A 26,791-nucleotide genomic window follows, 5' to 3' on the forward strand; every position below is an offset into this window, starting at 1 on the left:
TCTGGTTTATTGCTTGGAATTGTAAAGTGTTGTATAATATTTTCTGTCTGTGCAATAGCATCACGTACCTTGTACGGGTAGGTCTTCAGGGGAGATTGTCTCTAAGGTGACAGAACGGGTGATGGTATTATTGGCCACTGCTCTTTCTGACATGATCTAAAAGGATGAAAATGAGAGATGAAAGACAAAGTTCATGTTCTATATTCATACTGAAGTCGTGTAGATAAAACAATAGTATACAGTATGACTGACAATCCCATTGGTTTGTTCATATTAACAGATGGATATAGATAAAGAAACATATAGATTAGGGGTGCACAACTTGGAGCCCTCCAGCTACAATTCCAATCATGCCGGGAACTCTTTGGCTGATTTTTTTTTTCTTTCCACCATATTGATTAGGGATGGTCTGAACCCTCCGAGGTTCGGGTTCGTATGAACCCGAACGCTCGGCATCAGATTCCCGCTGTCTGCCCGCTCCGAGGAGCGGGTGGATAGAGCGGGAGGACCGCCTGGAAAACTAGGATACAGCCTATGGCTATGGCTGTATCCCAGTTTTCCAGGCGGTCCTCCCACTGGATCCGCCCGCTGCACGGAGCGGGCAGACAGCGGGAATCATTGCCGAGAGTTCGGGTTCGTATGAACTCGAACCGAACTCGGTTCGGACCATCCCTAATATTGATTTCTGACCTATTAATCTGTTTTGGCTCAAAGAGAAGGGTCGGGTCCCACGTGGGTGTAACCTCTATGATGCCAAAGTTTAATACAACATAGGGAATTACACTCAAAATTGCTATTAATCTAATAGACCTTGTTAAACATATCTAGATTAAGTCTCAAACTGTATGTAAATCCAGCTCAATTAGTCATATGGGTGTTTCCTGTGTCTGAAGTAGTCACGGCCCCGGGGCCGTCAGTGCTGTAATCGCGCCTCTTGTGGGAGTGATTCAAAGCGCTGTATCACAGTTTTGTCAAACAGTGTGGGCCTGGCAGTTCATACCCGTTGATACCTGGATGATACAGCCCATAAAGTCGTAATTACAGCGCTGCCGGCCCGGGGACTGTGACTACATCAGAAACACACTGGGCTACTACAACTATGTTTGGGAAGTATGTCAGGGACTCTGGTGGATCTGGTGAATACTTGGTTCATTTTTAAGTGTACTGTTATTTTGCGGGATCCAAAAGCACAAACGGCTTTTCTTTGACTAACTTAGAAATGGACCAAACCATTTTACTAGTGGACTATATTTGGTCTATTGAACCCAATAGACAGATATAGGACACTGCTGTATGCATGAACACACCATTCTGCTTATATGCCAATGTATTACATGTACTGTATTTTCCGGTGTATAAGACGACTGGGCGTATAAGAGGACCCACAACTTTTTTAGTTAAAATATAGAGTAAGGCCCCGTTCACACGTAGCAAAACTAGCGGAAATGCCGTTAGCCTCCCTCTCATAATGGGAGTCTATGGGAGGCGCGCGCTGCTGTTCTCACATCGTCTCTCCGCGCTGAAGAATGAACATGTTAATTCTTCAGAGCGGGGAGAGCAGCAGCACGCGCCTCCCATAGACTCCCATAATGAGAGGGAGGCTAACGGCATTCCGCGGCGGACAATTCCGCAGCGGAATTCCGCTAATTTTGCTACGTGTGAACGGGCCTTAGGGACATACTTGCCTTATAAGACTACGCTAATGCACACCAAATAAAATTTAATAAATATTCAAATCTCTTTTTTCGATACCCCGGACGCCTGCAGCTTGCTCTGCCCGTCATGCGGTCACCGCCTATGGCCAGGATGCGGCCGTTTTTAAGCTTTCCCCACCGTATGCGGCGACCACAGATTTTCCAGTCCGGTTCCGAAGTTTTTCAGCCCCAACCCATAAGACGACACCTGGCATATAAGACGACCCCTGACCTTTGAGAAGATTTTCCTGGGTTAAAAAGTAGTCTTATATTCAGGAAAATACAGTATGTGGTTTTTATGTGAATATAGCTTATAAGCTGACAACCTAATTCTTATAGGAGAAAGACCATTTATTCCCTAAAGTCTTTCACTGGAAGACACCTATCTCCAGCATGCTGTTTGACTGAACCTAAGGGCCTATATTGTACGTCTGTTTGGCCCCAATGTCATTCAGAATTTTTTTCTGGATTGGTTGGATTCTGTATGACAATGAATTTGACTGAAAAATAAATGTCATGCTATATTGGACTCCATTTGTATGCGGTCCAACAAAACAACCCTCTACTAAAGGAGCCATCATGCCCCCTGTACTGCCATAGACACTCCATGCACAGGGCTGTAATGTGCAACCTAGTTCCAATCATTTTGAAGGAAATGTAATTGATGTACCTCAGTGTCGGACTGGGGCATCTGGGACCGACCAAAGGAAATGATCCTGGGGGCCCACCAATGGAGAACCAGTGGGAAACGATACGTCAGTCAGTGTTAGTGCAGGCCCTAAAGCTGATGTACCTTACATATCACCATGAAAAGTCACCGATATCACAATCACAACATATTAAAGCTTCCTAAAAGGTGACAACATGAATAATAAGAGTTATTGTATACCTTGGAGCACATGTCATGGAGGGCACTGGCAATAGCCTTGGCTGGGACATCACAACGGAACACGTGACACTTCAGCATGCAAGTGTCTTTGTCATTAGCCACAAATGCAAAGTCCCTAAAACAACACATATTATATCATATAATAGTTATACTTATAGCGTACATATAACATATGTATACATTATAGGATGTACTAGAAGAAGATGTATGAGCTAAATCTGTTAAAGTTATGGATTCGGTTCCGTTGTGCGCAGGTGAGAACGTATCCCGCGCAGGTGCAATGACCAACTAGACTGGCTGGAGAAGACCGTTGGCATCAATTGGCCTGCGTGGGATACGTTTGCACCTGCGCACATCAGAAGCAGAGAAGAGGGCTCAGGAAGCGGATGTAAACAGCGTAAGAGGGGTGGGGGTGTTTGGGGGCGGGTTGGCTGCACACAGGCATGGGATGTGGTGCAGGGACACACCACAGTGGCGTCGCTGAGCCGGCAACCATGGTGCAGAGGGCAGGCTGAGGGCGGAACGAAAGGCGGGGGGAGGTGAGCCTAAGACCACACAGGCGGCGCTTCCCCTGGGCACGAACGCTCTCTGACCCGCCTCTTAGACACGGTATATACTCAAATAAACTTTGTTTCTTAGCTGAAAGAAAGTACAAACAGAGGGGACAAACATACCAGGAGAAAGCACTTCAGTTCAGCTACAAGCAGGTACAAGTAGTTGGGGGGGGGGAATCAGTGGGTACAGAGTCACTTTAAAGATAGCTTATCAGCTTTCTGTTATAAGTTTTGGAAAGTCGGTCCTTATTTATATGGTTATGAAACAAATGGTTCAAGATTGGATATTTTCATAGAAGATTTTAAAGGAAATCTGTCATTAGGTTTATGCCATCTTAAATGAGGTCAGCATAAACTAGTCACAGAAATGATGAACAGATCGGTGTATTACTTACATCATATGGTTCAGCCGTTCTCCCAATATGCAGGAGAATAGGATTCTTGCCACACCCCTCCCCCACCCTCCGGCTGCTGATTGATAGTATAACTGCCAATCAGCAGCTGGTGGGTGGAGTTTTCTGCTTCTCATGAATATCAAGGACTACTGGGCTTATTCACATAATGGAAAGGACTTCTTAATGTCAATGTTATTTAGGAGGATATCTCTAAACCAGCTGCACAGAACAATGTAAGTGATACATCATTTTGTTCAGCTTCTCTGCCACTAGTTTATGTTACCCTGAGATAGGACGATAGGACGAGATATTAAGCTTACTACATGAATACAATATGAAGCTTGGATGCAAGTTTTACATGTAGAAAGCTGGATAGAGACTTGTTGGGGAGGGCTGGCTGCCTAAAGCCTGTCTCCATCATTTGTGTCATGAATGAGCTCATAGCAGATGCCCTTGGGTATAACCTGTTTGTTGTTTATGTGGCTCTCACCGATGACTCATAAGATGAAATGGAAGAAAGTATGAACTTTCCATGGCTGGAGAAATCTGGGCGCACAGATCAACAGTTTATCCGTATGCACTGAAATGAATGGTAAATGCTTTCCTCCAGGGCTGCTGCATTATGCTATTACTTGGGGTGAGAAAACATGTTTTGCAATTGCATATCTAATGGTAAAACACTGGGAAAAGCTAACAAAGGCACTTTGTAATATTAGGCAGTAAAATGAGCTTAAAGGAGAAGTCTGGCAAAATTTTTTATTTAACCCCTTTGTGCTGCAGCTAGTTTGGGCCTTAATGACCAGGCTAATTTTTCAAAATCTGACCTGTCTCACTTTATGCTCTTATAGCTCAGTGATGCTTTAACGTATGCTAGCGATTCTGAGATTGTTTTTTCGTGACATATGGCACTTTATGTTAGTGGCAAAATTTGGTCACTACTTTGTGTGTTTTTTGTGAAAAACATCAAAATATCATGAAAAATTAAAAAAATTTGCATTTTATGAACTTTGAAATTCTCTGCTTCTAAAAAAAGAAAGTCGTAGCACATAAATTAGTTACTAAGTCACATTACCAATATGTCTTCTTTATTCTGGCATAATTTGGTAAACATATTTTACTTTTTTAGGGTGTTATGGGGCTTACAAATTTATCAGCAAATTATCACATTTTCGTGAAACTGATTTTTTTAGGGACCAGTTCTTTTTTTAAATGGATTTAGAAGTCTGGTATCCTGAAAACCCCCATAAGTGACCCCATTTTGGAAACTACACACCTTAAAGAATTAATCTAGGGGTATAATGAGCATTTTAACCCTACAGGGGCTGGAGGAAAGTATTCACAATTAGGCAGTAAAAAAATTGAAAATTTTAATTTTCCAATAATATATACGTTTAGATTAAAGTTTCTCATTTTCAAAAGGAATATGAGACAAAAAGCACCCCAAAATTTGTAATGCAGGTTCTCTTGAGTACAACGGTACCCCATATGTGGGCGTAAACCACTGTATGGGCACACAGCAGGGCTCAGAAGGAAGGGAGCGCCAATTAGCTTTTCCAATGCAGATTTTGCTGAAGAAGTTTCTGAGCGCCAGGTGCGTTTGTAGTGCCCCTGTAGTGTCAGCAGAGAGAAAACCCCCCATAAGTCACCCCATTTTGGAAAGTACACCCCTCAAAGAATTCATCTTGGTGTGTGGTGACCATTTTGACCCCACAGGTATTACAGGAAAGTATTCAAAAGAAGACAGTAAAAATGAAAAACTGGAATTCTTCCAATAATATGTTCGTTTAGTTTGAAATTTCTCAATTTCACGAGGAACAAGAGGAAAAAAGTACCCCAAAATTTGTAACGCAGGTTCTCCTGAGTACAATGGTACCCCATATGTGGGCATAAACCACTGCATGGGCACACAGGAGGGCTCAGAAGGGAAGGAGCGCCAATTAGCTTTTTCAATGCAGATTTTGCTGCAGAAGTTTCCGAGCGCCAGGTGCGTTTGCAGCTCCCCTGTAGTGCCAGCGGAGTAAAATCTCGCCATAAGTCACTCCATTTTGGAAAGTGCACCCCTCAAAGTATTCATCTTGGTGTGTGGTGACCATTTTGACCCCACAGGTATTAGAGGAAAGTATTCAAAAGTAGACAGTAAAAATGAAAAACTCAAATTTTTCCAATATTATGTTCTTTTAGTTTGAAATTTCTCAATTTCACGAGGAACAAGAGGAAAAAAGTACCACAAAATTTGTAACGCAGGTTCTCCTGAGTACAATGGTACCCCATATGTGGGCGTAAACCACTGTATGGGCACACAGGAGGGCTCAAAAGGGAAGGAGCGCCAATTAGCTTTTTCAATGCAGATTTTGCTGAAGAAGTTTCCGAGCGCCAGGTGCGTTTGCAGAGCCCCTGTAGTGTCCACAGAGTAAAATCTCCCAATAAGTCACTCCATTTTGGAAAGTGCACCCCTCAAAGAATTTATTTTGGGGTGTGGTGAGCATTTTGACCCCACAGGTGTTTGAGGAAAATATTCAAAAGTAGACAGTAAAAATGAAAAACTCGAATTTTTCCAATAATATGTTCCTTTAGTTTGAAATTTCTCAATTTCACGAGGAACAGGAGAGAAATGTCACCCCAATATATGTAAAGCAGGTTCTCCTGAGTAGAACAGTACCCCATATGTGGGCATAAACCACTGCATGGGCACACAGCCGGGCTCAGAAGGGAAGGAGCGCCAATTAGCATTTTCAGTGCAGATTTTTCTGAAGAAGTTTCTGAGCGCCAGGTGCGTTTGCAGAGCCCCTGTAGTGTCAGCAGAATAGATTCCCCCCAAAAGTCACCACATTTTGGAAAGAGCACCCCTCAAAGAATTCATCTTGGTGTGTGGTGACCATTTTTACCCCACAGGTATTAGAGGAAAGTATTCAAAATTGGCCAGTAAAAATGAAAAACTCGAATTTTTCCAATAATATGTTGGTTTAGTTTGAAATTTCTCAATTTGACGAGGAACAGGAGAGAAAATTCACCCCAAAATCTGTAACGCAGGTTCTCCTGAGTAAAACGGTACCTCATATGTGGGCATAAACCACTGTATGGGCACACAGCAGGGCTCAGAAGGGAAGGAGCGCCAATTTACAGGAGCAAAACCGCAGCTAGTAATGGTTATTAGAATAGCGCAGTTACTAAAATAAAATAAAAAAAATGAAATTACAGGTAATGTGGGGTGGTTACGGGCAACCAGGGGTGGTTATGGGCAACCTGAGGTGGTTACAGGTAATCTGGGGTGGTTACGGACAACATGGGGTGGTCACGGGCAACCTGCTGTGGTTACAGGCAACGTGGGGTGGTTACAGGCAACGCGGGGTGGTTACGGGCAACGTGTGGTGGTTATGGGCAACGTGTGGTGGTCACGGGCAACCTGCTGTGGTTACGGCAACGTGGGGTGGTTACAGGCAACGTGGGCTGGTTACAGGCAATGTGGGCTGGTTACAGGCAACGTGGGCTGGTAACGGGCAACGTGGGCTGGTTACGGGCAACCTGCTGTGCTTACAGACAATCTGGGATGGTTACGGGCAACGTGTGGTGGTTATGGGCAACGTGTGGTGGTCACGGGCAACCTGCTGTGGTTACGGCAACGTGGGGTGGTTACAGGCAACGTGGGCTGGTTACAGACAACGTGGGCTGGTTACAGGCAACGTGGGCTGGTTACAGGCAACGTGGGCTGGTAACGGGCAACGTGGGCTGGTTACGGGCAACCTGCTGTGCTTACAGACAATCTGGGATGGTTACGGGAAACGTGGGGTGGTTACGGGCAACCTGCTGTGCTTACAGACAATCTGGGGTGGTTACGGGCAACGTGGGGTGGTTACGGGCAATGTGGGGTGGTTATGGATAAACTGAAGTTCTTATAGGCAATCTGGGGTGGGTACCTGTAATCTGACATGGGCACCGCAATCTGGAGGGGGTCATTGGCAATTTGGGGTGGTCAGAGGCGACGTGTGGTGGTCAGAGGCGACGTGTGGTGGTCAGAGGCGACGTGCGGTGGTCAGAGGCGACGTGCGGTGGTCAGAGGCGACGTGCGGTGGTCAGAGGCGACGTGCGGTGGTCAGAGGCGACGTGCGGTGGTCAGAGGCGACGTGCGGTGGTCAGAGGCATCGTGGCGTGGTCAGAGGCATCGTGGCGTGGTCAGAGGCATCGTGGCGTGGTCAGAGGCAACGCGCGGTGGTTACGTGCAATCTGGGGGGGGGTTACATGTAATCTGGCATGATTACGGGGAACCTGGGGGGGTTATGTGCAACCTGGAAGGGTTACAGACAATCTGGGATTGTTACTGATAAACTGAAGTGCTTATAGGTAATCTGGGGTGGGTACATGTAATTTGGGGTGGTTACGGGCAATCTGGAGGGGGTCACTGGCAATTTGCGGTGGTTACGGGCAACGTGCGGTGGTTACGGGCAACGTGCGGTGGTTACGGGCAACGTGCGGTGGTTACGGGCAACGTGCGGTGGTTACGGGCAACGTGCGGGGGTTACGGGCAACGTGCGGTGGTTACGGGTAATCTGGGGAGGGGTTAGGGGTAATTTGGGAGTAAACTGCAATTATTACTATAATAAAAAGTGTGTGTTTTATTTTTTTGTATGTTTGTCACTTTTTGTACTTTATACATTCATTTTCACTGTATTACTATGATTACTGTGATATTTTCTATCACAGTAATCATAGTTCAGTGACAGAGACCAAATTGGTCTCTGTCACTTTAAATTTTCAGAGCTTGGCTGGTTGTGAAGCGCATGCGCACTTCATAACCAGCCAGGACGTCGAGGAGGAAGGAGCTCCGTGGATCCGGTGAGTATATGGGGAAGGGAGGGTGACTCGGGGACGGGGGTGACAGGGGGGGTGGGGGGCGACTTGGGGGGTGGGGGGACATCACTTTTTATCCCCTGTCACCAATCATTTATGGTGACAGGGGATAAAAAGTGCCGGGAGCACATGGTACAAGCGATCAGCGGTATATAGTATATACCGCTGATCGCTTGTACCGGGACCCCACAGGGGGGTCCCCGATGACTGCCCCATGCTCTCCGCTACCTCCGGTGGCGGAGAGCATGGGGCTTTCATTCATTTTAACTTTTTAATCGCTGTGAACCGACGTTAGTCGGTTCACAGCGATTGCGGCGGCCATCTTGGAAATGATGGCCGCCGGGGGAGGGGGGTTAGTTATCGGGGCACTAGGGGGGTCTGATCTGGGGTCTGATATACACTTATTTCATCTCCCCCCGCTGTAGATTCACGGCGGGGGGAGATGAAAGGTGGCGGCGGCACCGGTAATCCTCTTTACCGACGGCCGCCGCTATAACGTTAATAGCGGCGATCGTCGGTAAGGGGGGGGGCCGGGACGGACCTCACACACTGCCCCAACCCCTCAGCTACCTCCGGTAGCCGGGGGGATGGGGTGGGGGCCGTCCCGGCCCCGCAATCTTATTCTCTGCCATCGCCGTAAAAAGCTGATGGCAGCAGAATAAGGCCCATTAGTGACCGCCGTAGAAAGCCGTATCGGCGGTCACTAAGGGGTTAAGTATTGTATTGCCCCCAACAAGTTATACAAATTACCAATATACACTTATTACAGGAAATGCTTATAAAGTGCTTTTCTCTCTGCACTTACTACTGCATCAAGGCTTCATTTCCTGGATAAAATGGTGATGTCACTTCCTGGATAAAATAGTGATGTCACTTCCTGGATAAAATAGTGATGTCACTTCCTGGATAAAATAGTGATGTCACGCCCTGACTCCCAGAGCTATGCGGGCTGTGGCTGCTGGAGAGGATGATGGCAGGGGGACACAGGGCACTGGAGGGACACTGAGCATCCCTCTTCCATCATCCTCTCCAGCAGCCACAGCCCGCACAGCTCTGGGAGTCGGGTCGTGACAACACCATTTTATCCAGGAAGTGACATCACCATTTTATCCAGGAAGTGAAGCCTTGATGCAGTAGTAAGTGCAGGGAAAATAGCTCTTTATAAGCATTTCCCGTAATAAGTGTATATTGGGGATTTGTATAACTTTTGGGGGGCAATACAATACTTTAATACAATTTTTTGCAACCAGTGCCAGGTAGCTGCTGCCAAGGGAAATTAAATGAAACCTAGATGTAACAGATAAGAGCATAGCTCTGCCTATATAAATCACTAGCTAGACCAGCTTAGGCACCTGTGTATAAGTAGGACCTAATGTAGAACAAAGTAACAGTACTTGAGGTTATTTAGTTTGGTTAAGGGATAACCTAACCTGTCCTTCGGCCTGTCCTTCAGCTAAACGCCAACATATTCTTCAGCACTGTACAAAGTCACGGACCCATATGACCCATACTCTCAGCTGCTATAATGATCCCCCTTCATGCTCCTGGCCTTCTTTAATTTCCTGCTTTGGTCAGAGGGTGGGCACCTCCACAGTCATTGGCTGCTCTGACCAGCAGCACAGTGCTCCTCAGCGCTGCACTTTTTTGTGTTCACCTCTGCTATACCAGGTCCCAAGTTCTGATAGCTCCACAGAGCTTGAGCTGTAAGTGTGAAGATGGCTTACTGCAGATAAGGTGGCCAGGCAGGGGAGCTCAAGCAGTGAGGGAGTAAAGTCCCTATTACACGGGGCAACATAGAGAAGCTTATCGTTCCCCACTCTCTGCCGCCGCCATTACACGTGGCGGCAGCAAGCGGGTAAGTGCAGGGGGGGGGCCGCGGGGAGACTGCCCAGGTGATCGCTAGATCGTCCGGGCAGCAATGGAGGAAAACGGAGGTCTGCTGCTGCCGCTCCTGTTCCACGGGGTGACAGCAGCAGATCATTGCTATCACAGTCGTTTGTCTTTCAACATGTTAAAAGACAAACAACAGCAACGATCAGCCGACATCGTTCATGTTGGCTGATCGTTGCCTTCTATTACACCGAATACGGCCGATAATTCGTTCCAGGACCGTGCTTGTAATCCAAATCCACTGTTAAACCAAAGCAAAACTTCCCATAAGAAATCATAGAAATGCAGACAATTGGTTCCACACCCCAAAAATAATGATTTTTTATTCTGAATAACATGTAAAACAAATGAAACAAACATATAGAAACAGCTGAATATGTGATAAGTTACTGTACAGTATAACAATCAGCATGGGGAGTATAATGTATAGTAAGTGCATAAACCTGTAAAACAGCAGCAGTTTGTAGATACAGGATGGAGCTGCAGATCCCCATAATGGCGAGGATGGGAAGCACAAGGGCTGACAGAGACTGCAGGGAGTATGAAGGAATGAGCAGGTTGTAGAGTGAGCACAGTTTAGCAGCACTCTGTCTGGGGAGCTATGAAGAGATTACCTCCACAGTCCTGTCCCCTGATGCAAGCCTCAGCCTGAAGTAGATCTGCCATTATTTGGAAGGTGAGGGAGACTTCCTGGGTCAGAGTACATTGCTGTAGACCCCGTTGTTCAGAACATGCCACTCCTAACTCCGCCTCTACCCAGTACAGGGAGCTTTTAAACCAAAGCAATGCTCTTAAACCAAGTCACAATTTTGAAAAACTCTGAGCTCTTAAACCAAAATGCTCTTAATCCAAGTTACTCTTAAACCAAGGTACCACTGTACACAAAAAGAATGAAATACAAAGTTTCTTAACTTTTAATGACCTACTATTTTAGATATAGTTGTTGTTATAAGAATACCCCTATAACCTTTCAGTAAGTTTTTGGAGTGTGGGAGGAAATCGGAGTATCCGGAGGAGACCCAAACAATTGCGAGAGGAACATTTAAATAGATGTTGATTTGGTGGGATTGAGCCCCCCCTCAGGATATGCCATCAATGCCTGATTGGTGGGAGTCCAACATCTGACTGCAACATTCATATAAATTGCTAAAAAAAACAAACCAAAAAACAGTAGACAGCTCTGTACATTGGGTAGTGGCCATGCTGGGCTACTGCTTCTCAGTGCCAATTCAAGGGAATGGGAGCTGAGCTGCGGTAGCTCAGCATATCCACCACACTTTGTTAAGAGCCTTCTCCTTGCGTTCTTCATGTTCATGTTTGTTTGCACTTGTATATAACTAGCCTACTACAAAGTGGTGTCCACTATACTCACGTAAGGGCTACCTCTGTTTTTATAAAGTTAAGCAGCTCATCTCCACTTAACTAAGCTAACCCAAGCAGTATATTGCTGGAATTGCTAGTACTCCAATAGCCATCATAGGGGAAATGAAAAGACAAAGTGGCTGAAACTATGCAACTATTTTAAATAAACCACATTTTCATGCCCTAGAGCTTTGTATAGTTTACCCGTTGATAGATTGATGATACACAATGTAAAGTGCACAATTAGTAAAGTGTCAGCTTACCTGTCCCTTCACGATTCAGAGAGGAAGACATGACAAGATAAAAAAGAAAAAAAAAGCAGTGTTTTAGAAAGGTTTATTAAACATTCAACCAAACAAGTTGTAAGACATGAAATCCCTTTTCTACTATACACGGGTTGTCACACCGTTAGAACCTGTAGATAGGTGCTTTATCAAAGGGTTGGTCAGTTTAGAAAACCAATTCTCATACACCCCATTAGGTAATTCTGAGAAAATTGTGATGGAAGGGGGGGGGGTTCCTGTGTTCAGGATCCTCATGTCTAGACCAGAGAGCATTGGTAACATTGCATAGAAAAAGAAACCTTACTACCAGCTTTCCCAAAGCAGATCCCTGGAGGTTCCAATAAGGGGCGCACTTTGCATTCAGCTTATTGTTAAGGGACCCTTCTAATAAGTAAAGTCATGTTCCTTTTACATGATACAAGTTGTAGGGTAGCACTCCCTACAATCCTTAACTGGATATCCATTTTATCTAATATGAAATAAAGCATTGATTGTTTTAAAGGGCTGGAGAAAGTCCAAGTGTCTTTCATCTTTTTACATGGAGCCGTGCAAGGATGCAAACAAGTGCTGATCAGTGATCGGTGCTCGTGTGCAGTGCAATTACATGGCACAACAATTCTTGCATCCCGATCACAAGTGCTTACTAACCTTCTGCGCTGCTTGTGATCCGGCATCCCACTCTCAAAATCTGCTCTCTGCCTGCCCTGTCTCCTCCCACTGTCAATCATTCTGCAGGAGTTAGAAGCCTGAAGATATAGCAGGGGGAGGATAGGAAAGACGGAGAGCAAGATGCCAGATCACAAGCGGCGCAGAGGGTAAGTATGTGCTGCTCGTGCTGTCTGTTCCACTTTGCTATTGGCCGTACATCCTCTACACAGGAAGATATGCATGGGATAGCAATAAAGATGCAATCAGCCGAGGATAGGGTGTTCTCCGCTCATTAGATGATTCCTGTCACTTTTACACAGTTACTTTTATATGTTTGCCTAAGGGGATGCGCCCACTTTGCTGACCCACCAAAGTTTTGGTTTTGTATAAATAAGGAATTTATTTTTTTTAAAAAAAAACAACCCTTAATACTTGCAAGCAAAGATGAAACTATAGCGACTGCAGAACTGAATTCCAGTATTCAGTCTGGAGTGGGCCCATTGGCCCCTATGATATAGGAGGCCACAAGTCTTGCAGAGGCAGAGGTATAACTTGAAGCCCTTCCACCCTAATGCAAAACCTATAATAGAGCTTCCGCTTATCGTCCGCCATTTATAACAATGGTGAGTGTTAATGTGGCAAAGTAGCTAGACTCCTAATATCAATTGTCCTAGACCGACCTAGTATGACAATAAAGATACAGAGCACAGACAAGTGATGAATCATATCACCCACTGGTTCGGTGTTTGTGCAGTGTACCCAGGTGCACTGTGGGAATTGGTACACTAGGCACTGTACAATAGACTGACACAGAAAAACATTATGTCTAAGGGCCCTATCACACAGAACGATAATCGGTCGAATCAGGCCAATTATCGCTCTTTGTAATAGATGAAACAATCAGCTGATGAAATGATCAGCAGCTGATCATTTCTTTAGGCCCAGAACTAAAATCATTAGGTATAAAATAATAAAGTAATAACTCACCTTACCACGTTGGGCCTTCCCTGGTGTGCTCGGAGGCCTTCCTCAGTGTCTGCAGCTCTGCCTTTTGTTCCGGTCTCCACACTGACAGGTTGCGGCCGGTCAGCCAATCACTGGCCAGTGATCAGCTGAGTGGCCGGCGGCCTGTCTTGGCCAGTGATTGGCTGAGCAGTCGCGGCCTGTCTCGCCCAGTGACTGGTCGAGCGGCTGCAGCCTGTCAGTGTAGAGACCAGAACAGAAGGAAGAGGACACTGGGGAATGTGGTAAGGTGAGTTATTATTTTACACAAAACGCAAAGGCTGCCTGGACATCGCTAACGATGTCCGTGCAGCCCTCGCTGCCCAATAGTCGGTCTGTGTAATTGCTCAGTATCAGTAAATCAGGGGGAATTCCGCCGGCATTAGTGTGCCATAGCCTGTCTATGGGAGAGCTTCGCCTGTCTATGGGAGAGCACCTCCACCGCCATCGCCCTCCGCTCAAGGAAGTGACAAGCCTTGTACATGAGTTAAGGAGTGGAGGAGGCAGGAGGCATGTATGCTGCAGTCCAACACAGTCTCTTTGACACCTCATCTCTCAGTAAGATCTAAAGCTGAGAAAGCTCCTTTAAGAGATATAAAGCAGAATAGTGTCAGTGGAATCTGACACTTGCTGGATTATCACATATTCCAGACTACTAAATGAAACATATATGACATCAATTTATAATCTGAGCTAATGGATTCACTCTGCTCTGTCTACTGTATCTAAATAGGCAGTTTCTTATTACATATAGATGGTGCCATTATATATAAAATGAAGACATTGCCATTCAGAATAATTCAGGTTTTGTTGTTTTATGTATATCAGACTAGCTTTTCCAGTAAAGAACGATAATGACTCATATACCTCCCATTATTGCAGCCTACACCCCATACTCGAATGTTGATGATGGGTTGAGAGTGTATTAAACTGTGATCTAATGGATCCAGCAAGCTCATTGTATCTTTCTTCAAAATCATAACCATATGTTGTCCCTAAAGAACAAATAAAAGGAATGAAGATTAATGCAGAAGACAGAAAATGGAAGTATGGTTCAGGTCTGACATTTACAGATGTTCTGACACCAAAAACTAGTTCTATCAGTAGTGCTAGTGACTAGAGATGAGCGAACCTGGAGCATGCTCGAGTCGATCCGAACCCGAGCTTTCGGCATTTGATTAGCGGTGGCTGCTGAACGTGGATAAATCCCTAAGGCTATGTGGAAATCATGGATATAGTCATTGACTGTATCCATGTTTTCCAGACAACCTTACAGCTTTATCCAAGTTCAGCAGCCCCCGCTAATCAAATACTGAACGTTCGGGTTCGGATGGACTTGAACCCGAACCCGGTTCGCTCATCTCTACTAGTGATATCACACATAATATGCTGGGTGGTAAATGATTTGACCAGTGATGCCAACCCCTTCAGCCTTCATATTTTCCTTCCTTGATGGATTCTGTACATATGCATTTTCATTGATGGTCTCTAAAAGATGTGAGACCTCTAGCACATGCATACACGCACAATCCAGTTGCTATATAAGGTTTGCAGACTGTAGAAGCCATAATAAGAGAATAAACCCTCTAATAAACACAACTTTATTAATACTGCACACACACACACACACACACACACATATATATATATATATATATGGCTGTGTCACAGAACAGCCGATGTCAGCGAAGTTTACCCCGGCCGGTACTGCAGATGAACTTCATTTCTTTTGAATTGGAATGCTGGCCCATTCAGGTGTGCCCGCGTTCTAATTTACCATAGCCAACAATATAAAGTGCAGCCGGAGCCGCACTTTACATTGTCTGCTCTGTCAGTCTTGTGCGACCGCGCGTCACTTTTTTTCTGCAGCCGCAAGGAATCCTGGCCAGAGTGTATACAGAATATATACAGAGTGTATACACTCCAGACGAGATTCCATTGTAATCAATGTGATCGGCAATTTAATAAAATCACGTCTATGGTTGCAAAACTGCAACTATGGACGTTGTTTGATGAAATTATACACATAATCTGAACTAAAAAGATGAGTTGTGGTAACCAAGGTTGCCATACAGCTTCAGGCTAGGTTCACACTATGTAAAAAGAACGGCCGTATTTCATTACATTGGCCAAGTCATGCAATCATTTGCCATAACCCAGTCCATCTTATTAAGCACCCACTATGTGGACACTGGATGTTAAGTACTGTAGATGTGGCTACAACAGCCGCTCACCTCATTCGATGACACGTCACTGCTGTCACATTTAGTATGGGCAAGCTGCTGAATACAGTTATTAACAGTAATACTGCTCTTCCCGGGAGCCAGATCCTCCTCAGGTATTTCCACCCATCCCAGACAGTGAACTGCAAAACTCTGAAATAAGAAGATTAAAGAAATTAACAGATGTCAATACAGTCCAATAACTGCAGTGCATTACAGTGGCTGTCTCATGGACTTCTCTATCAGTAAGTGGCTATAGCCGCTGTATATGCAAAGTGATGTGTCTGTCGATGCAATGGGACCCATGAAAAGGATGTTCCTCTTCTCTTTACCCATGTGCATGGGAACCATCCTAGGGCCTTCTCAGGAGTCACATTAACACAATGAGGGAGGAATAGTCCTGAGGGTTATGTCCTGATCTGTCTTACAATATATAGGAATTTAGAAGGAAGAGTAGATTTGATTTGATGTAATAAATCTCCTTCGTTTGTCCATGAGCTATATTAAAATTCTATTTTTATATGTTGTTATCATTGTTAGAAACGACTAGCTAAAATGGGAAAAAAGGATATGCAAAATAGCTCTCACACCACTTAGGTAAAGTGGTGTTCCTTCAAGTCAGTGTTTTACTCCATCTAGGAGTCTTAGAACATTGGCTAAGGATATATGCCAAGAATTTAAATGTTGGACTAACCCAATAATCTTGGCGGGTCTGGCCAACCGACTAATGTATAAGGGGGTATCCTGACTATGTCGTGACAGCAGACATCAGTGGAAAAAAAATGTTCTAATATGTTGTACATCCACATAACTGATCCTTTTATCATGGGAGATAAGCTGCCGCCATAAGTGTATCCTCTCCCTACTGAGTACACATGCAAACCTGGCCAAGGTAAGAAGCTACACACATACATACATAGTACTATTTAAGATTTAGCTATTCTTTATAATATTCTTACCTTGCTACCTGGTTCATTGATATTACGAAATAAATCTTCATCATGCCATTGAAGAGAAGGCCTGAAATATATATATATTTATATTTATTTATATATATACACACACACACAGTGTTGCCTTGGATTACGAGCATAATTCGTTTCGGGGCTGTGTCCAAATCCACTCTTAAACCAAAGCAAAACTTCCCATAAGAAATCACTGAAATGCAGACAATTGGTTCCACACCCCAAAAATAATGGTTTTTATTCTGAATAACATGTAAAACAGATGAAACAAACATTTAGAAACAGCTGAGTATGTCATATTCTATGATTTGGAAGGTGAGGGAGACTTCCTGGGTCAGAGTACAGTGCTGTAGACCCAACTATGCAGACCATACCCCTCCCACCCAGTACAGGGAGCACTTAAACCAAAGCAATGCTGTTAAACCAAGTTACAATTTTGGAAAAACTGTGAGCTCTTCTTGCAAAACGCTTTTAATCCTATATATATATATATATATATATATATATATATATATATATATATTATACTTAGCTCCCCCTGCTCTATGACATAATGCCGAAAGCTTAGGTAGCATTTTCATGGTGACTGGTTCCCTTAAAGTGCATATAAAATTACACCCCTGATCATTTGGAAACGAACCCTTACCTCCTGTCTGAACCAGATGCTGTGGCGGGAAAAGGCTGAGCAGGTGAGCCATTGGTGACTGACAGCCTATGAACTTTCTTACCATAAAAAAAAGAAAAGAAAAAAAATAACATGACTCAATATTCCATGTACTGGGTCTTTAAAGTATGACCTTACTTAGATAACAAAGGACATTCACAAAGACATAGTAGTTTTGGTTTTTTTTTGCTCTATATCAGAACTGTCAGACAGCAACAATAGAATAACTAATAGGCAAGATAATATACTAATGTACAACCAGCTATTGCATTAACCAATTGCACACACATTATATATAGAAGCAGCAAATTGTAACGTCATCTAGTGTACGGACAGATCTCTACAGAGTTTTGGCCATGTCCTGTAGCAAGTTAAAACTTACTCCCAGTGAGGAAAGGATCCTCTATTATAGCCACTGTTGCAGAAATCAATATTAGGGCTCGTTCCCACTGAGGAAAGGTAGCGGAACTCCGCGACGGAATTGTCCGCCGCGGAATGCCGTTAGCCTCCCGCTCATAATGGGAGTCTATGGGAGGCGCGCGCTCCTGCCCTGTCCGCGCTGAAGAATGAACATGTTCATTCTTCAGCGCGGACAGAGCAGGAGCGCGCGCCTCCCATAGACTCCCATTATGAGCGGGAGGCTAACGGCATTCCGCGGCGGACAATTCCGTCGCGGAGTTCCGCTACCTTTCCTCAGTGGGAACGGGGCCTTACAGGCGATTTTAAGGTATATTAAGAAAATATGTCATTATATGCATTCAAAAGGACTTGTCCAAGGTCCCCCCTCCCTCCTTTCTCTCATTCACTGCTCCTTATCAGGAAATCGCATCTTGTTTACATCAGTTGAGCCCTGTCTAATCTATGGAGAGGGGAGGGGGAGATTAGTCACCAGCAGAGAGCAGAGAACAAAGGATTACACAGTGGGAACAAAAAAAACAGTAGAGGGCTTCAAAACAGGCCTAGACAAGTTCTTAGACCAAAATAACGTTAATGCATATGTATAGAACCTATCACCCCTCTCCCTTCCCTGTATTCATCCCCTCCTTGGTTGAACTTGATGGACATGTGTCTTTTTTCAACCGTATTAACTATGTAACTATGGAACAGTATGAAAGCCGGTATTCAGTGTCAGAGAGGTCAGTGCTGACTTCAGAGGAGATAGCCCGATGATGCAGCTGTAAATTAACTATTTGTTGTCCTATTTTGGTGCCTCATCCCGCACCCCCCCCCCCTCCATAGAAAACCATGAAGAGGGGGGAGAGCTTCAAACTGTTTTTTTAATGATAAAATGCATTTTTCGGCTAATAAACCTAATTACAAAGTTTCTTAAAATCGCCTGTACTATTGATTTCTGCAAAAAAAAGTAAACAGCAGTGACACTTTAACCCCTTAAGGACCGGGCCTGAAATGGCCTTAAGGACCGGAGCAAATTTTATGAATTTGACCAGTGTCACTTTATTCATTAATAACTTCGGGATGCTTTTACCTATCCGGCTGATTCTGAGATTGTTTTCTCGTGACATATTGTACTTCACATTTCTTGTAAATTGGAGTCGATACTTATAACGAATCTTTATGAAAAAACCCAAAATAGCGTGAAAAATTGTGAAAAAATGCATTTTTCCAACTTTAAAACTTTTCTGCTTATACAGAAAATGGTTATACCACATAAATTATACATTAAATAGCATTAGCAACATGTCTACTTTATGTTGGCGGCATTTATTAAACTATATTTCATTTTTTATAGACAATAGAAAGCTTAAAACATTAGCAGCAAATTTCCAAATTTTCAGTAAAATTTCAAAATCAGATATTTTTAGGGAACTGTTCAGGTTTAAAGTGTATTTGAGGGGACTGTGTGTTAGAAAGCCCCACGAAGCACCCCATTTCAGAAACTGCACCCCCTAAACTCTGCAAAAGCACATCCAGAAAGTTTTTTAACCCTTTAGGGGAGTCACAGAAATAAAAGCTAAGTGTGTAAGAAATTTGAAAATTTTAATTTTCTGTGCAGAGATTTTATTGTAATCCAATATTTTTCATAATTATAAGCTTATTACCAGAGAAATGCACCCCAATATTGATTGCCCCGTTTCTGCAGTTTATAGAAATACCCCATATGTGGCCCTATTGCGCTATTTGACGCAACCACAAGCCTCAGATATAAGGGAGCGCCTAGTGAATTTCAATGGCTCCGTTATTTTTGGTCATTTTTGACTGTACCACTTCAGGTTGGCAGAGGCTCTGGGGTGCCAAAACCTAAAAAACACCCCTAAAGGGACACCATTTAGAAAACTACACCCCTCAAGGAATGTAACAAGGGGTGCGGTGAGCATTTGGACCCCACAGGTGCTTCACAGATTTTCCAAACAATATGGCTTGAAAAAAGACTAAAGTATTTTTTACACTAAAATGTTGTTCTAGCCTTCAATTTTTCATTTTCTTAAAGGGATAAAAGGAAAAAAAAAACACAAAACATGTAGCGCAGTTTCTCCCGAGTACAGAAATACCCCACATGTGGACATAAAGTGCCAAGGGGGCGCAGGACGAGCCTCCAAAGGGAAGGAGCGCCAATTGGCTTTTGGAAGCTGGATTTGGATGGAATGGATTTCAAGGGCCATGTCGCATTTACAGAGCCCTCGTGCTGCCAAAACACTGGAAACCCCCCACAAGTGACCCCATTCTGGAAACTACACCCCTCAAGGAATCTAACAAGGGGTGCAGTGAGCATATGGACCCCACTGGTGACGGGCACAAATGTGGAAAAATGTGACGTGAAAGTGTAAATTTTCATTTTTTCACTTTCATGGCACAAATGTGCCCGTCATCCAGGGGTCCATATCCTCACTGCACCCCTTGTTAGATTCCTTGAGGGGTGTAGTTTCCAGAATGGGGTCACTTGTGGGGGGTTTACAGTGTTTTGGCAGCACAAGGGCTCTGTAAATGCGACATGGCGTTCATCATCCATTCTAGCCAAATCCAAACTCCAAAATCCAAATGGCGCTCCTTCCCTTCAGAGGCTTGCCCTGCACCCACATGGCGCTTTATGTCCACATGTGGGGTATTTACGGACTCGGGGGGAAATTGCTCTACACATTTTGTGTTTTTTTTTCTCTTTTAACCCCTTGTGAAAATGATAAATTCAAGGCTAGACCAACATTATAGTGTAAAAAATTTAATATTTCATTTTCACGCCACATTGTTCCACATTTGTGCCCGTCACCAGTGGGGTCCATATGCTGACTACACCCCTTGTTACATTCCTTGAGGGGTGTAGTTTCCATAATAGGGTCACTTGTGGGGGGTTTAACTGTCTTGGCAACACAGGGGCCTTTTGAATGCAACATGGCCCCTCGAAATCCATTCCATCCAAATCCAGCCTTCAAAAACCAAATGGCGCACCTTCCCTTTGGAGGCTTACCCTGCACCCGCATGGCGCTTTATGTCCACATGTGGGGTATTTCCGTACTCAGGGGAAATTTCTCTACACATTGTGTTTTTTTTTATCTTTTAACCCCTTGTGAAAATGAAAAAATCAAGACAAGATCAATGATTTAGAGTAAAAATTAAAAAAAATTACACTAAATGTTGGTCTAGCCTTGATTTTTTTCCATTTCCACAAGGGGTTAAAAAAGAAAATGAACACAAAACGTGTAGGGTAGTTTCCCCTGAGTACGAAAATACCCCACATGTGGACATAATTTGCCATATGGGCACAGGGCAAGTCACCAAAAGGACAGAGGCTGGAATGGGGGATGGAGGCCATGTCGCAATTACAAAGCTCCTGTGCTGCCAGAACAGTAGAAACCCCCCACAAGTGACCCAATTCTGGAAACTACACCCCATAAGGAATCTAACAAGGGGTGCAGTGAGCATATGGACCCCACTAGTTATGGGCACATGTGTAGAACATGTGCCGTGAAAATAAAAAATACCATTTTTTTCATTTTCACGTCCCAAATGTGGCCGTCACTAGGGGGCCATATACCCGCTGCCCCACTTGTTAGATTCCTTATGGGGTGTAGTTTCCAGAATGGGGTCACTTGTGGGGGGTTTCTACTGTCCTGGCCGCACAGAGGCTTTGTAATTGCATCATGGCATCCTCTAATGGGAATGGCGGCCATACCTACTTAGCTGGGGAAAAAGGGACAATTCTAATTTATTTGGGGGTATTAGGCCAATTATTAGTTTATAAGGTTGAAAATGACAGGTGTCCATCAAATTCAACCTGTGTTGATCCAGAGGAAGGCAAAAACCCCTCGTGAGGCAGACGACAGTAGCCTCATCACAGGGAAAAAATTCCTTCCCGACTCCATAATGGCGATCAGAATAATCCCTGGATCAACGTGACCCCTGAAATAGGAATAAGGGACAGAATTTAGATAATGTAGAACCCCAGTGACGTGTGGTACGCCTTGGAGCGATCCAGTATGCAGAGGACGGGGTGATCAGGACAGGTGTCACACTGGAAAATGGTGTCCTTCCTGATCCCCCTGTTACCCCACACTCTGCACTTCTTCTGGGGTCTCCTGTTCTCCAGTGTGGGGGACGTCACCTGGAAAATGTTGTCCTGGTGCGATACGGGGTCCTTCATATCCAGAAGCGCTGGGTCCGCTCCATGGCTGCTAAATATTAGGGCTCTATTACTACTTCTGATATGTTCGGATCGTGCCGCAAGCTACAGTAGCTCGGGCAGCGAGGGACCGGAAGAGGGGGTGCTGGTATAAATGTTATCCCCGTACAGGTGGTGGTGACCTTTATCCAGCAGTGGAAAGATCAGTTCCCGGACGATGTCCCCACTAACTCCGAGGATGGGGGGGGGGAGTGGGCATCTGGGGGCTGGATTCGGGTGTCCCTTCCTTCATACACTCTAAGGGTACATGCACACTGCGGAATGGTGAAGGATAACCCTTTCTGCATTCCGCAGCTGGCACCCGCCGGCGGACTGATGCAGGCGCACGTCTCCGTCCGTGTCGTAGACTCCATTCTATGCACGGGCGGATTCCGCTCTGCGTCCAACGTGTTGATGGAATGACGGATGATGGAATCCGCCCATGCATAGGATAGAGTCTATGACACGGGCGGAGACGCGCCCCTGCATCAGTCCGCCGGCGGGTGCCAGCTGCGGAATGCACGAAGGGTTATCCTTCGCCATTCCGCAGTGTGCACGTACCCTAAATCTGTAAGTGTACCCTGAGGTACTCTCACAGAGTTTGTAGAATTTCATGCCATACCGTGATCTCTTATTGGGACGGTACTGGCAGAAAAGACGTGTCTGGGGGGCAGCGTACGCTACGCTACTCCCAGACACGTCACTGGATGATGAGGAGGATGAGGATGAATGGAGGAACAAAGGACCCCCCATTCATCCTCACTGGCTGTTTCGGTGTCAGAGGCAATAATTACGTATGCGTCCGATACCGAAAACACCAGCAATTGACTGCCGCCCTACAGCAGCATACTACAGCCCAGCGCCTATCACCACCTGCAGCTACCTCGAGACTTCTACTGGCTCTCCCAAGCAAATACTCTGGTGACTCCAAGTTGTGCAGAGGATTCCTGACTCAATGCACTATGTATATCGAACTTCTAAGCAATCAGTTTCCCACTGAGCGCTCTAAAGTGGCTTTCATCATCAGCCTATTAGAGGGTAGAGCTCTGGCCTGGGCCACGCCGCTGTGGGACCGAGATGACCCTGCTACTGCCAATCTCCGAACCTTCTTATTCGAGTTTCGCTCCGTCTTTGAGGAACCTGCCCGTGCTTCTTCAGCTGAAACTGCTCTCCTCAACCTCTCTCAAGGGAGCTCCTCTGTTGGCGATTACGCCATCCAGTTCCGTACCCTGGTGGCTGAATTGGACTGGAATGAAGCCGCTCTAATAGCCACCTTCAAGAAGGGCCTGTCTAGTCGGGTGAGAGACGTGCTTTCCGCCCGAGACCTACCCACCTCCCTGAACGAACTCATCCTACTGGCCACCAGAGTTGATACTCGTTTTTCGGAGAGGGAGGAGGAGGTTCGGCATGAACATCTACTAGGCTTGCCCCGTCGCCATCACCAGCTGGCGCCGGTTTTCCAGAATCCTGACTTTCCGGTGCCCCAGCCCTCTCCTGAGATTCCCATACAGGTGGAACGGGCTCACCTGACGCCCGATGAAAGAATTCGTCGTCTGGAGCTGAATCTCTGCCTCTACTGCGGTGGTTCGGATCACTTTCGGCTGAGATATCCCCTACGTCCCCAAACGTCCGGGAAATGCTCGCACCTAGGTCCGGTGGGACAGGTGTCCCTAGGTGTGAACGCTACCTTTCCAAGTTTGTCTATGCCGGTTTCCATCCAGACACCCTCAGGACAAAATCACCAGACTACTGCCTTTCTCGATTCTGGGTCAGCAGGCAGTTCTATTGCGGCAGCAATGGTCCAAAGATGGCGGCTACCCGTGATCCAACTAGCCAGGGCCTTGACTATCTCCTCGGTCACGGGCGAGATTCTTACCGACCAGATATATTTCCAGACCGCACCTCTAGTCCTCCAGGTGGGTCCTTTACATCAGGAAAAGATATCCTTCTACGTCCTGCCCCATTCATCCCCCGCCATCCTCCTGGGACTCCCTTGGCTGCAATTACATGCTCCTAAGCTGGACTGGAGAACCGGGGAGATAATCAGTTGGGGTCAGGACTGTTCCAACCAGTGTCTCAAGTCACCTCAGACCAAGTACTCGGTGTCGTCACCTGACCCCGCCAAGCCTCTATCCGGCCTACCGGCAGAAGACCAAGACTTGGCGGATGCCTTCTCTGCCGAGAAGGATCTCATCCACAAACCCACATCCCCTCGCCACAGTATACCTCCTGATCGCCTAGTACCAGTCGTCACCTCTACTCTTCAGAGAATACCCCCCGGAAAGACCCATGTTCACCCTGCGCTTCGAAGAGGGATTTTGAAGTGGGGACATTCCTCATTGGAGGCCGGGCACCCTGGAGTCCGAAAGACCGGGCAACGGATCTCCCGCCACTACTGGTGGCCCAGTTTGTTCCAAGATGTCAAAGACTTTGTGGCTTCCTGTGCCATTTGCAGGCAAGAAAGAGGGGGAGGCCAAAGGGGGGGGGTACTGTCACGGCCGCGGCGGCTTCCCGCGTTCCGGGTCGCCGCCGCGACCGCCTCCTGTCCCATGCAGCCGCCGGGGTCCTTGTGTAGGGACCCGGCGCTGCTGCTAGTTCGGCCCCTGGGGCGCCTCACCTCTCCTCCGTTCCTGTCTCGGTCTGTGCCGGCCAGCGCGCGCGTCCCCGCCTCCTAGGGCGCGCGCGCCGGCTGTCTCAGATTTAAAGGGCCAGTCCGCCCTTTCACTCCCCTATAAATCCCAGCATGCCCTGTCCTTTGTGTTGGAGCCTCTACATGCTTCCCATAGCGTTTGGCCCAGCTCCCTGTTGTTCCTGACCTTAGTCCTTGTCCCTGGTTCCTGTCCTTAGTCCTTGTCCGTATCCTTGCCCGCTGCCTTCCCATTGTTCCTGAGTCCTGTCCGCCACCTGCGAGCACGCCTTCTGTCCTCTGCCTGCGCGATCTCCTGCCTACTGCTCCTGCCACGCCTCGCCTGCCGTCACCAGCAACCAAGCCAGGGGTAGCGACCTGAGGGTCGCCTGCCGCAGCAAGTCCATCCCGCCTTGCGGCGGGCTCTGGTGAAAACCAGCGGCCCCTTAAACTCCGCTCCCTGGTGAGGTTAGTGCCATCGCTGGTGACGGTCCAGTGGATCCACTACTCCAGGCGTTACAACAGGACCTCATTAACCAGCATTTTCTCTCTACAGATGCACAGGCAGCTTATGATTCCCTGTTTGGTTAAGATACAATTGAATTAAAAATAATACTTGAACATGTAAAGCCTACAAATGAATAAAGCCAATAAACTGCATGGAGGACTATTTTTTTTTAAATTATAGATAAACAACTTGAATTAAGTTACGCACCCTAAACTTTTAAGTAGCTATGCTTCTATAGGAGCATATCTTTGGTATACTTGACAAGCTAATGCTAAAATGCAGATACAGAAACAGCTTCCATGTGTGGCGGCTTGAACTGACATCAATGAAGATCCATCAGAAATCAGTGTGGATCTTGGTGATGTCTCAATGAACTGTGTGTTACTGTGTGGTAATTCTACTACAGTGACACAGCTGTCCCCCAGGGGCCCCCCTCCCTCACTGCTTTAGGGTTGACTGCTTATGCCTGACCTGCTAAAATTCAGCCTCAATGCTCCGCAGTATATGGAGGTCTGAGTAACACTCACTGATGGACAGAGAGGTCCCACATTTTTAGAGGTTATAGAAGTTAAGGTGTTAACCCCTTCCATCTGCCTATGCTGTTCACCAACAGTCAAAAAACCGCAGAAATCATTTTACCTCTCTATTATATAGGTTGGTTTTTAGTAATTATAGCCATACCTCCCAACTTTTTGGACGCCAAGAGGGACACTTGTGGTTCACTCTAGAAAAATGTGTTTCAGTAACTGTCCAGGGACCCACTGTCAGGTGACACGGACACACAATGGCTTAATCATTGTTTTGTGCTAAGGATCATGGCCCAAAACGGATCTGTAACACCTACAGATGTATGTATGGGGGCATATGAACTGCAAGTGTGAAAGGAGCCATAATGTCACGATTCATCTGAATATAACAATGTTTAGGATCCATGATGGAATAATGTGCAAGTTTGGTTCTATTATACAGTAAGAAACCAGACACTTGAGCAACATAAAAAGGTTATTAATGCAAATTTAATTCCGACATCAATATGGATCAAAAGTAGGTACTGTCTCTCCAAAAGAGGGACACTTGGGAGGCATGATTATAGTTATGGCCAGGGCAATATTAGTATTTTAGCTCCTAGACCTTTAGCTCCAGGCCTGCACAAGTACATACAGTAGGTCTACAGCCTCACCTCTTGTGCCAGCTTATCTCTCACCCCAAGGATAAAGTATATCTATAAGACCATAGATGGGGGGGAGTTTGCATCAGACTGTTCAGTGCACTTTCACTAGCCCTATGTCATGGCATAGCAGAGTACAGTATGCGCTGTGATTGGCAAAGCAAGTACAGGAAAGGGAGTCCTTTTGTATACAATATTCATCTATAGCCTACCCAAACCTGTCATGGGAATTCATAAGCCATAAATATCCTAGTGCAATTTATCCACTTGTACACATGAAAACCTACCTTTTCTTGAATAGGACCTAAACTGTTAGATATTCCTGGATTGCACATTGGGTGCTGCCATTGAGTGGTCCCTGTTGGTACATGCCAGTAGTAAGTCCCAGAGGTGTCACGAATGGTCCTCCATCCTGGAGGTAGGTCAGGATCAGCTTCAAGGGTTTGGTCACTCCAGAGGTTAT

General features: G+C 45.7%; 1 protein-coding gene across 1 annotated transcript in view; it reads right to left on the reverse strand.

Annotated features, from left to right (window-relative positions):
• Positions 1–26,791, reverse strand: part of APBB3 (amyloid beta precursor protein binding family B member 3) — an 80,873-nt gene that overhangs the window by 20,600 nt on the left and 33,482 nt on the right. Inside the window, exons 2-9 of the mRNA XM_069969809.1 lie at positions 26,616–26,791; positions 17,397–17,473; positions 16,745–16,805; positions 15,798–15,938; positions 14,431–14,558; positions 11,893–11,898; positions 2,584–2,698; positions 69–156 (exon numbers count right to left, since the gene is read on the reverse strand). Of these exons, the coding sequence (XP_069825910.1) occupies positions 69–156; positions 2,584–2,698; positions 11,893–11,898; positions 14,431–14,558; positions 15,798–15,938; positions 16,745–16,805; positions 17,397–17,473; positions 26,616–26,791 (792 nt within the window). The remainder of the gene's footprint in view (positions 1–68; positions 157–2,583; positions 2,699–11,892; positions 11,899–14,430; positions 14,559–15,797; positions 15,939–16,744; positions 16,806–17,396; positions 17,474–26,615) is intronic.

The sequence above is a fragment of the Dendropsophus ebraccatus genome, chromosome 1, assembly GCF_027789765.1.
Source record: "Dendropsophus ebraccatus isolate aDenEbr1 chromosome 1, aDenEbr1.pat, whole genome shotgun sequence".
Lineage (NCBI taxonomy): Eukaryota > Metazoa > Chordata > Amphibia > Anura > Hylidae > Dendropsophus > Dendropsophus ebraccatus.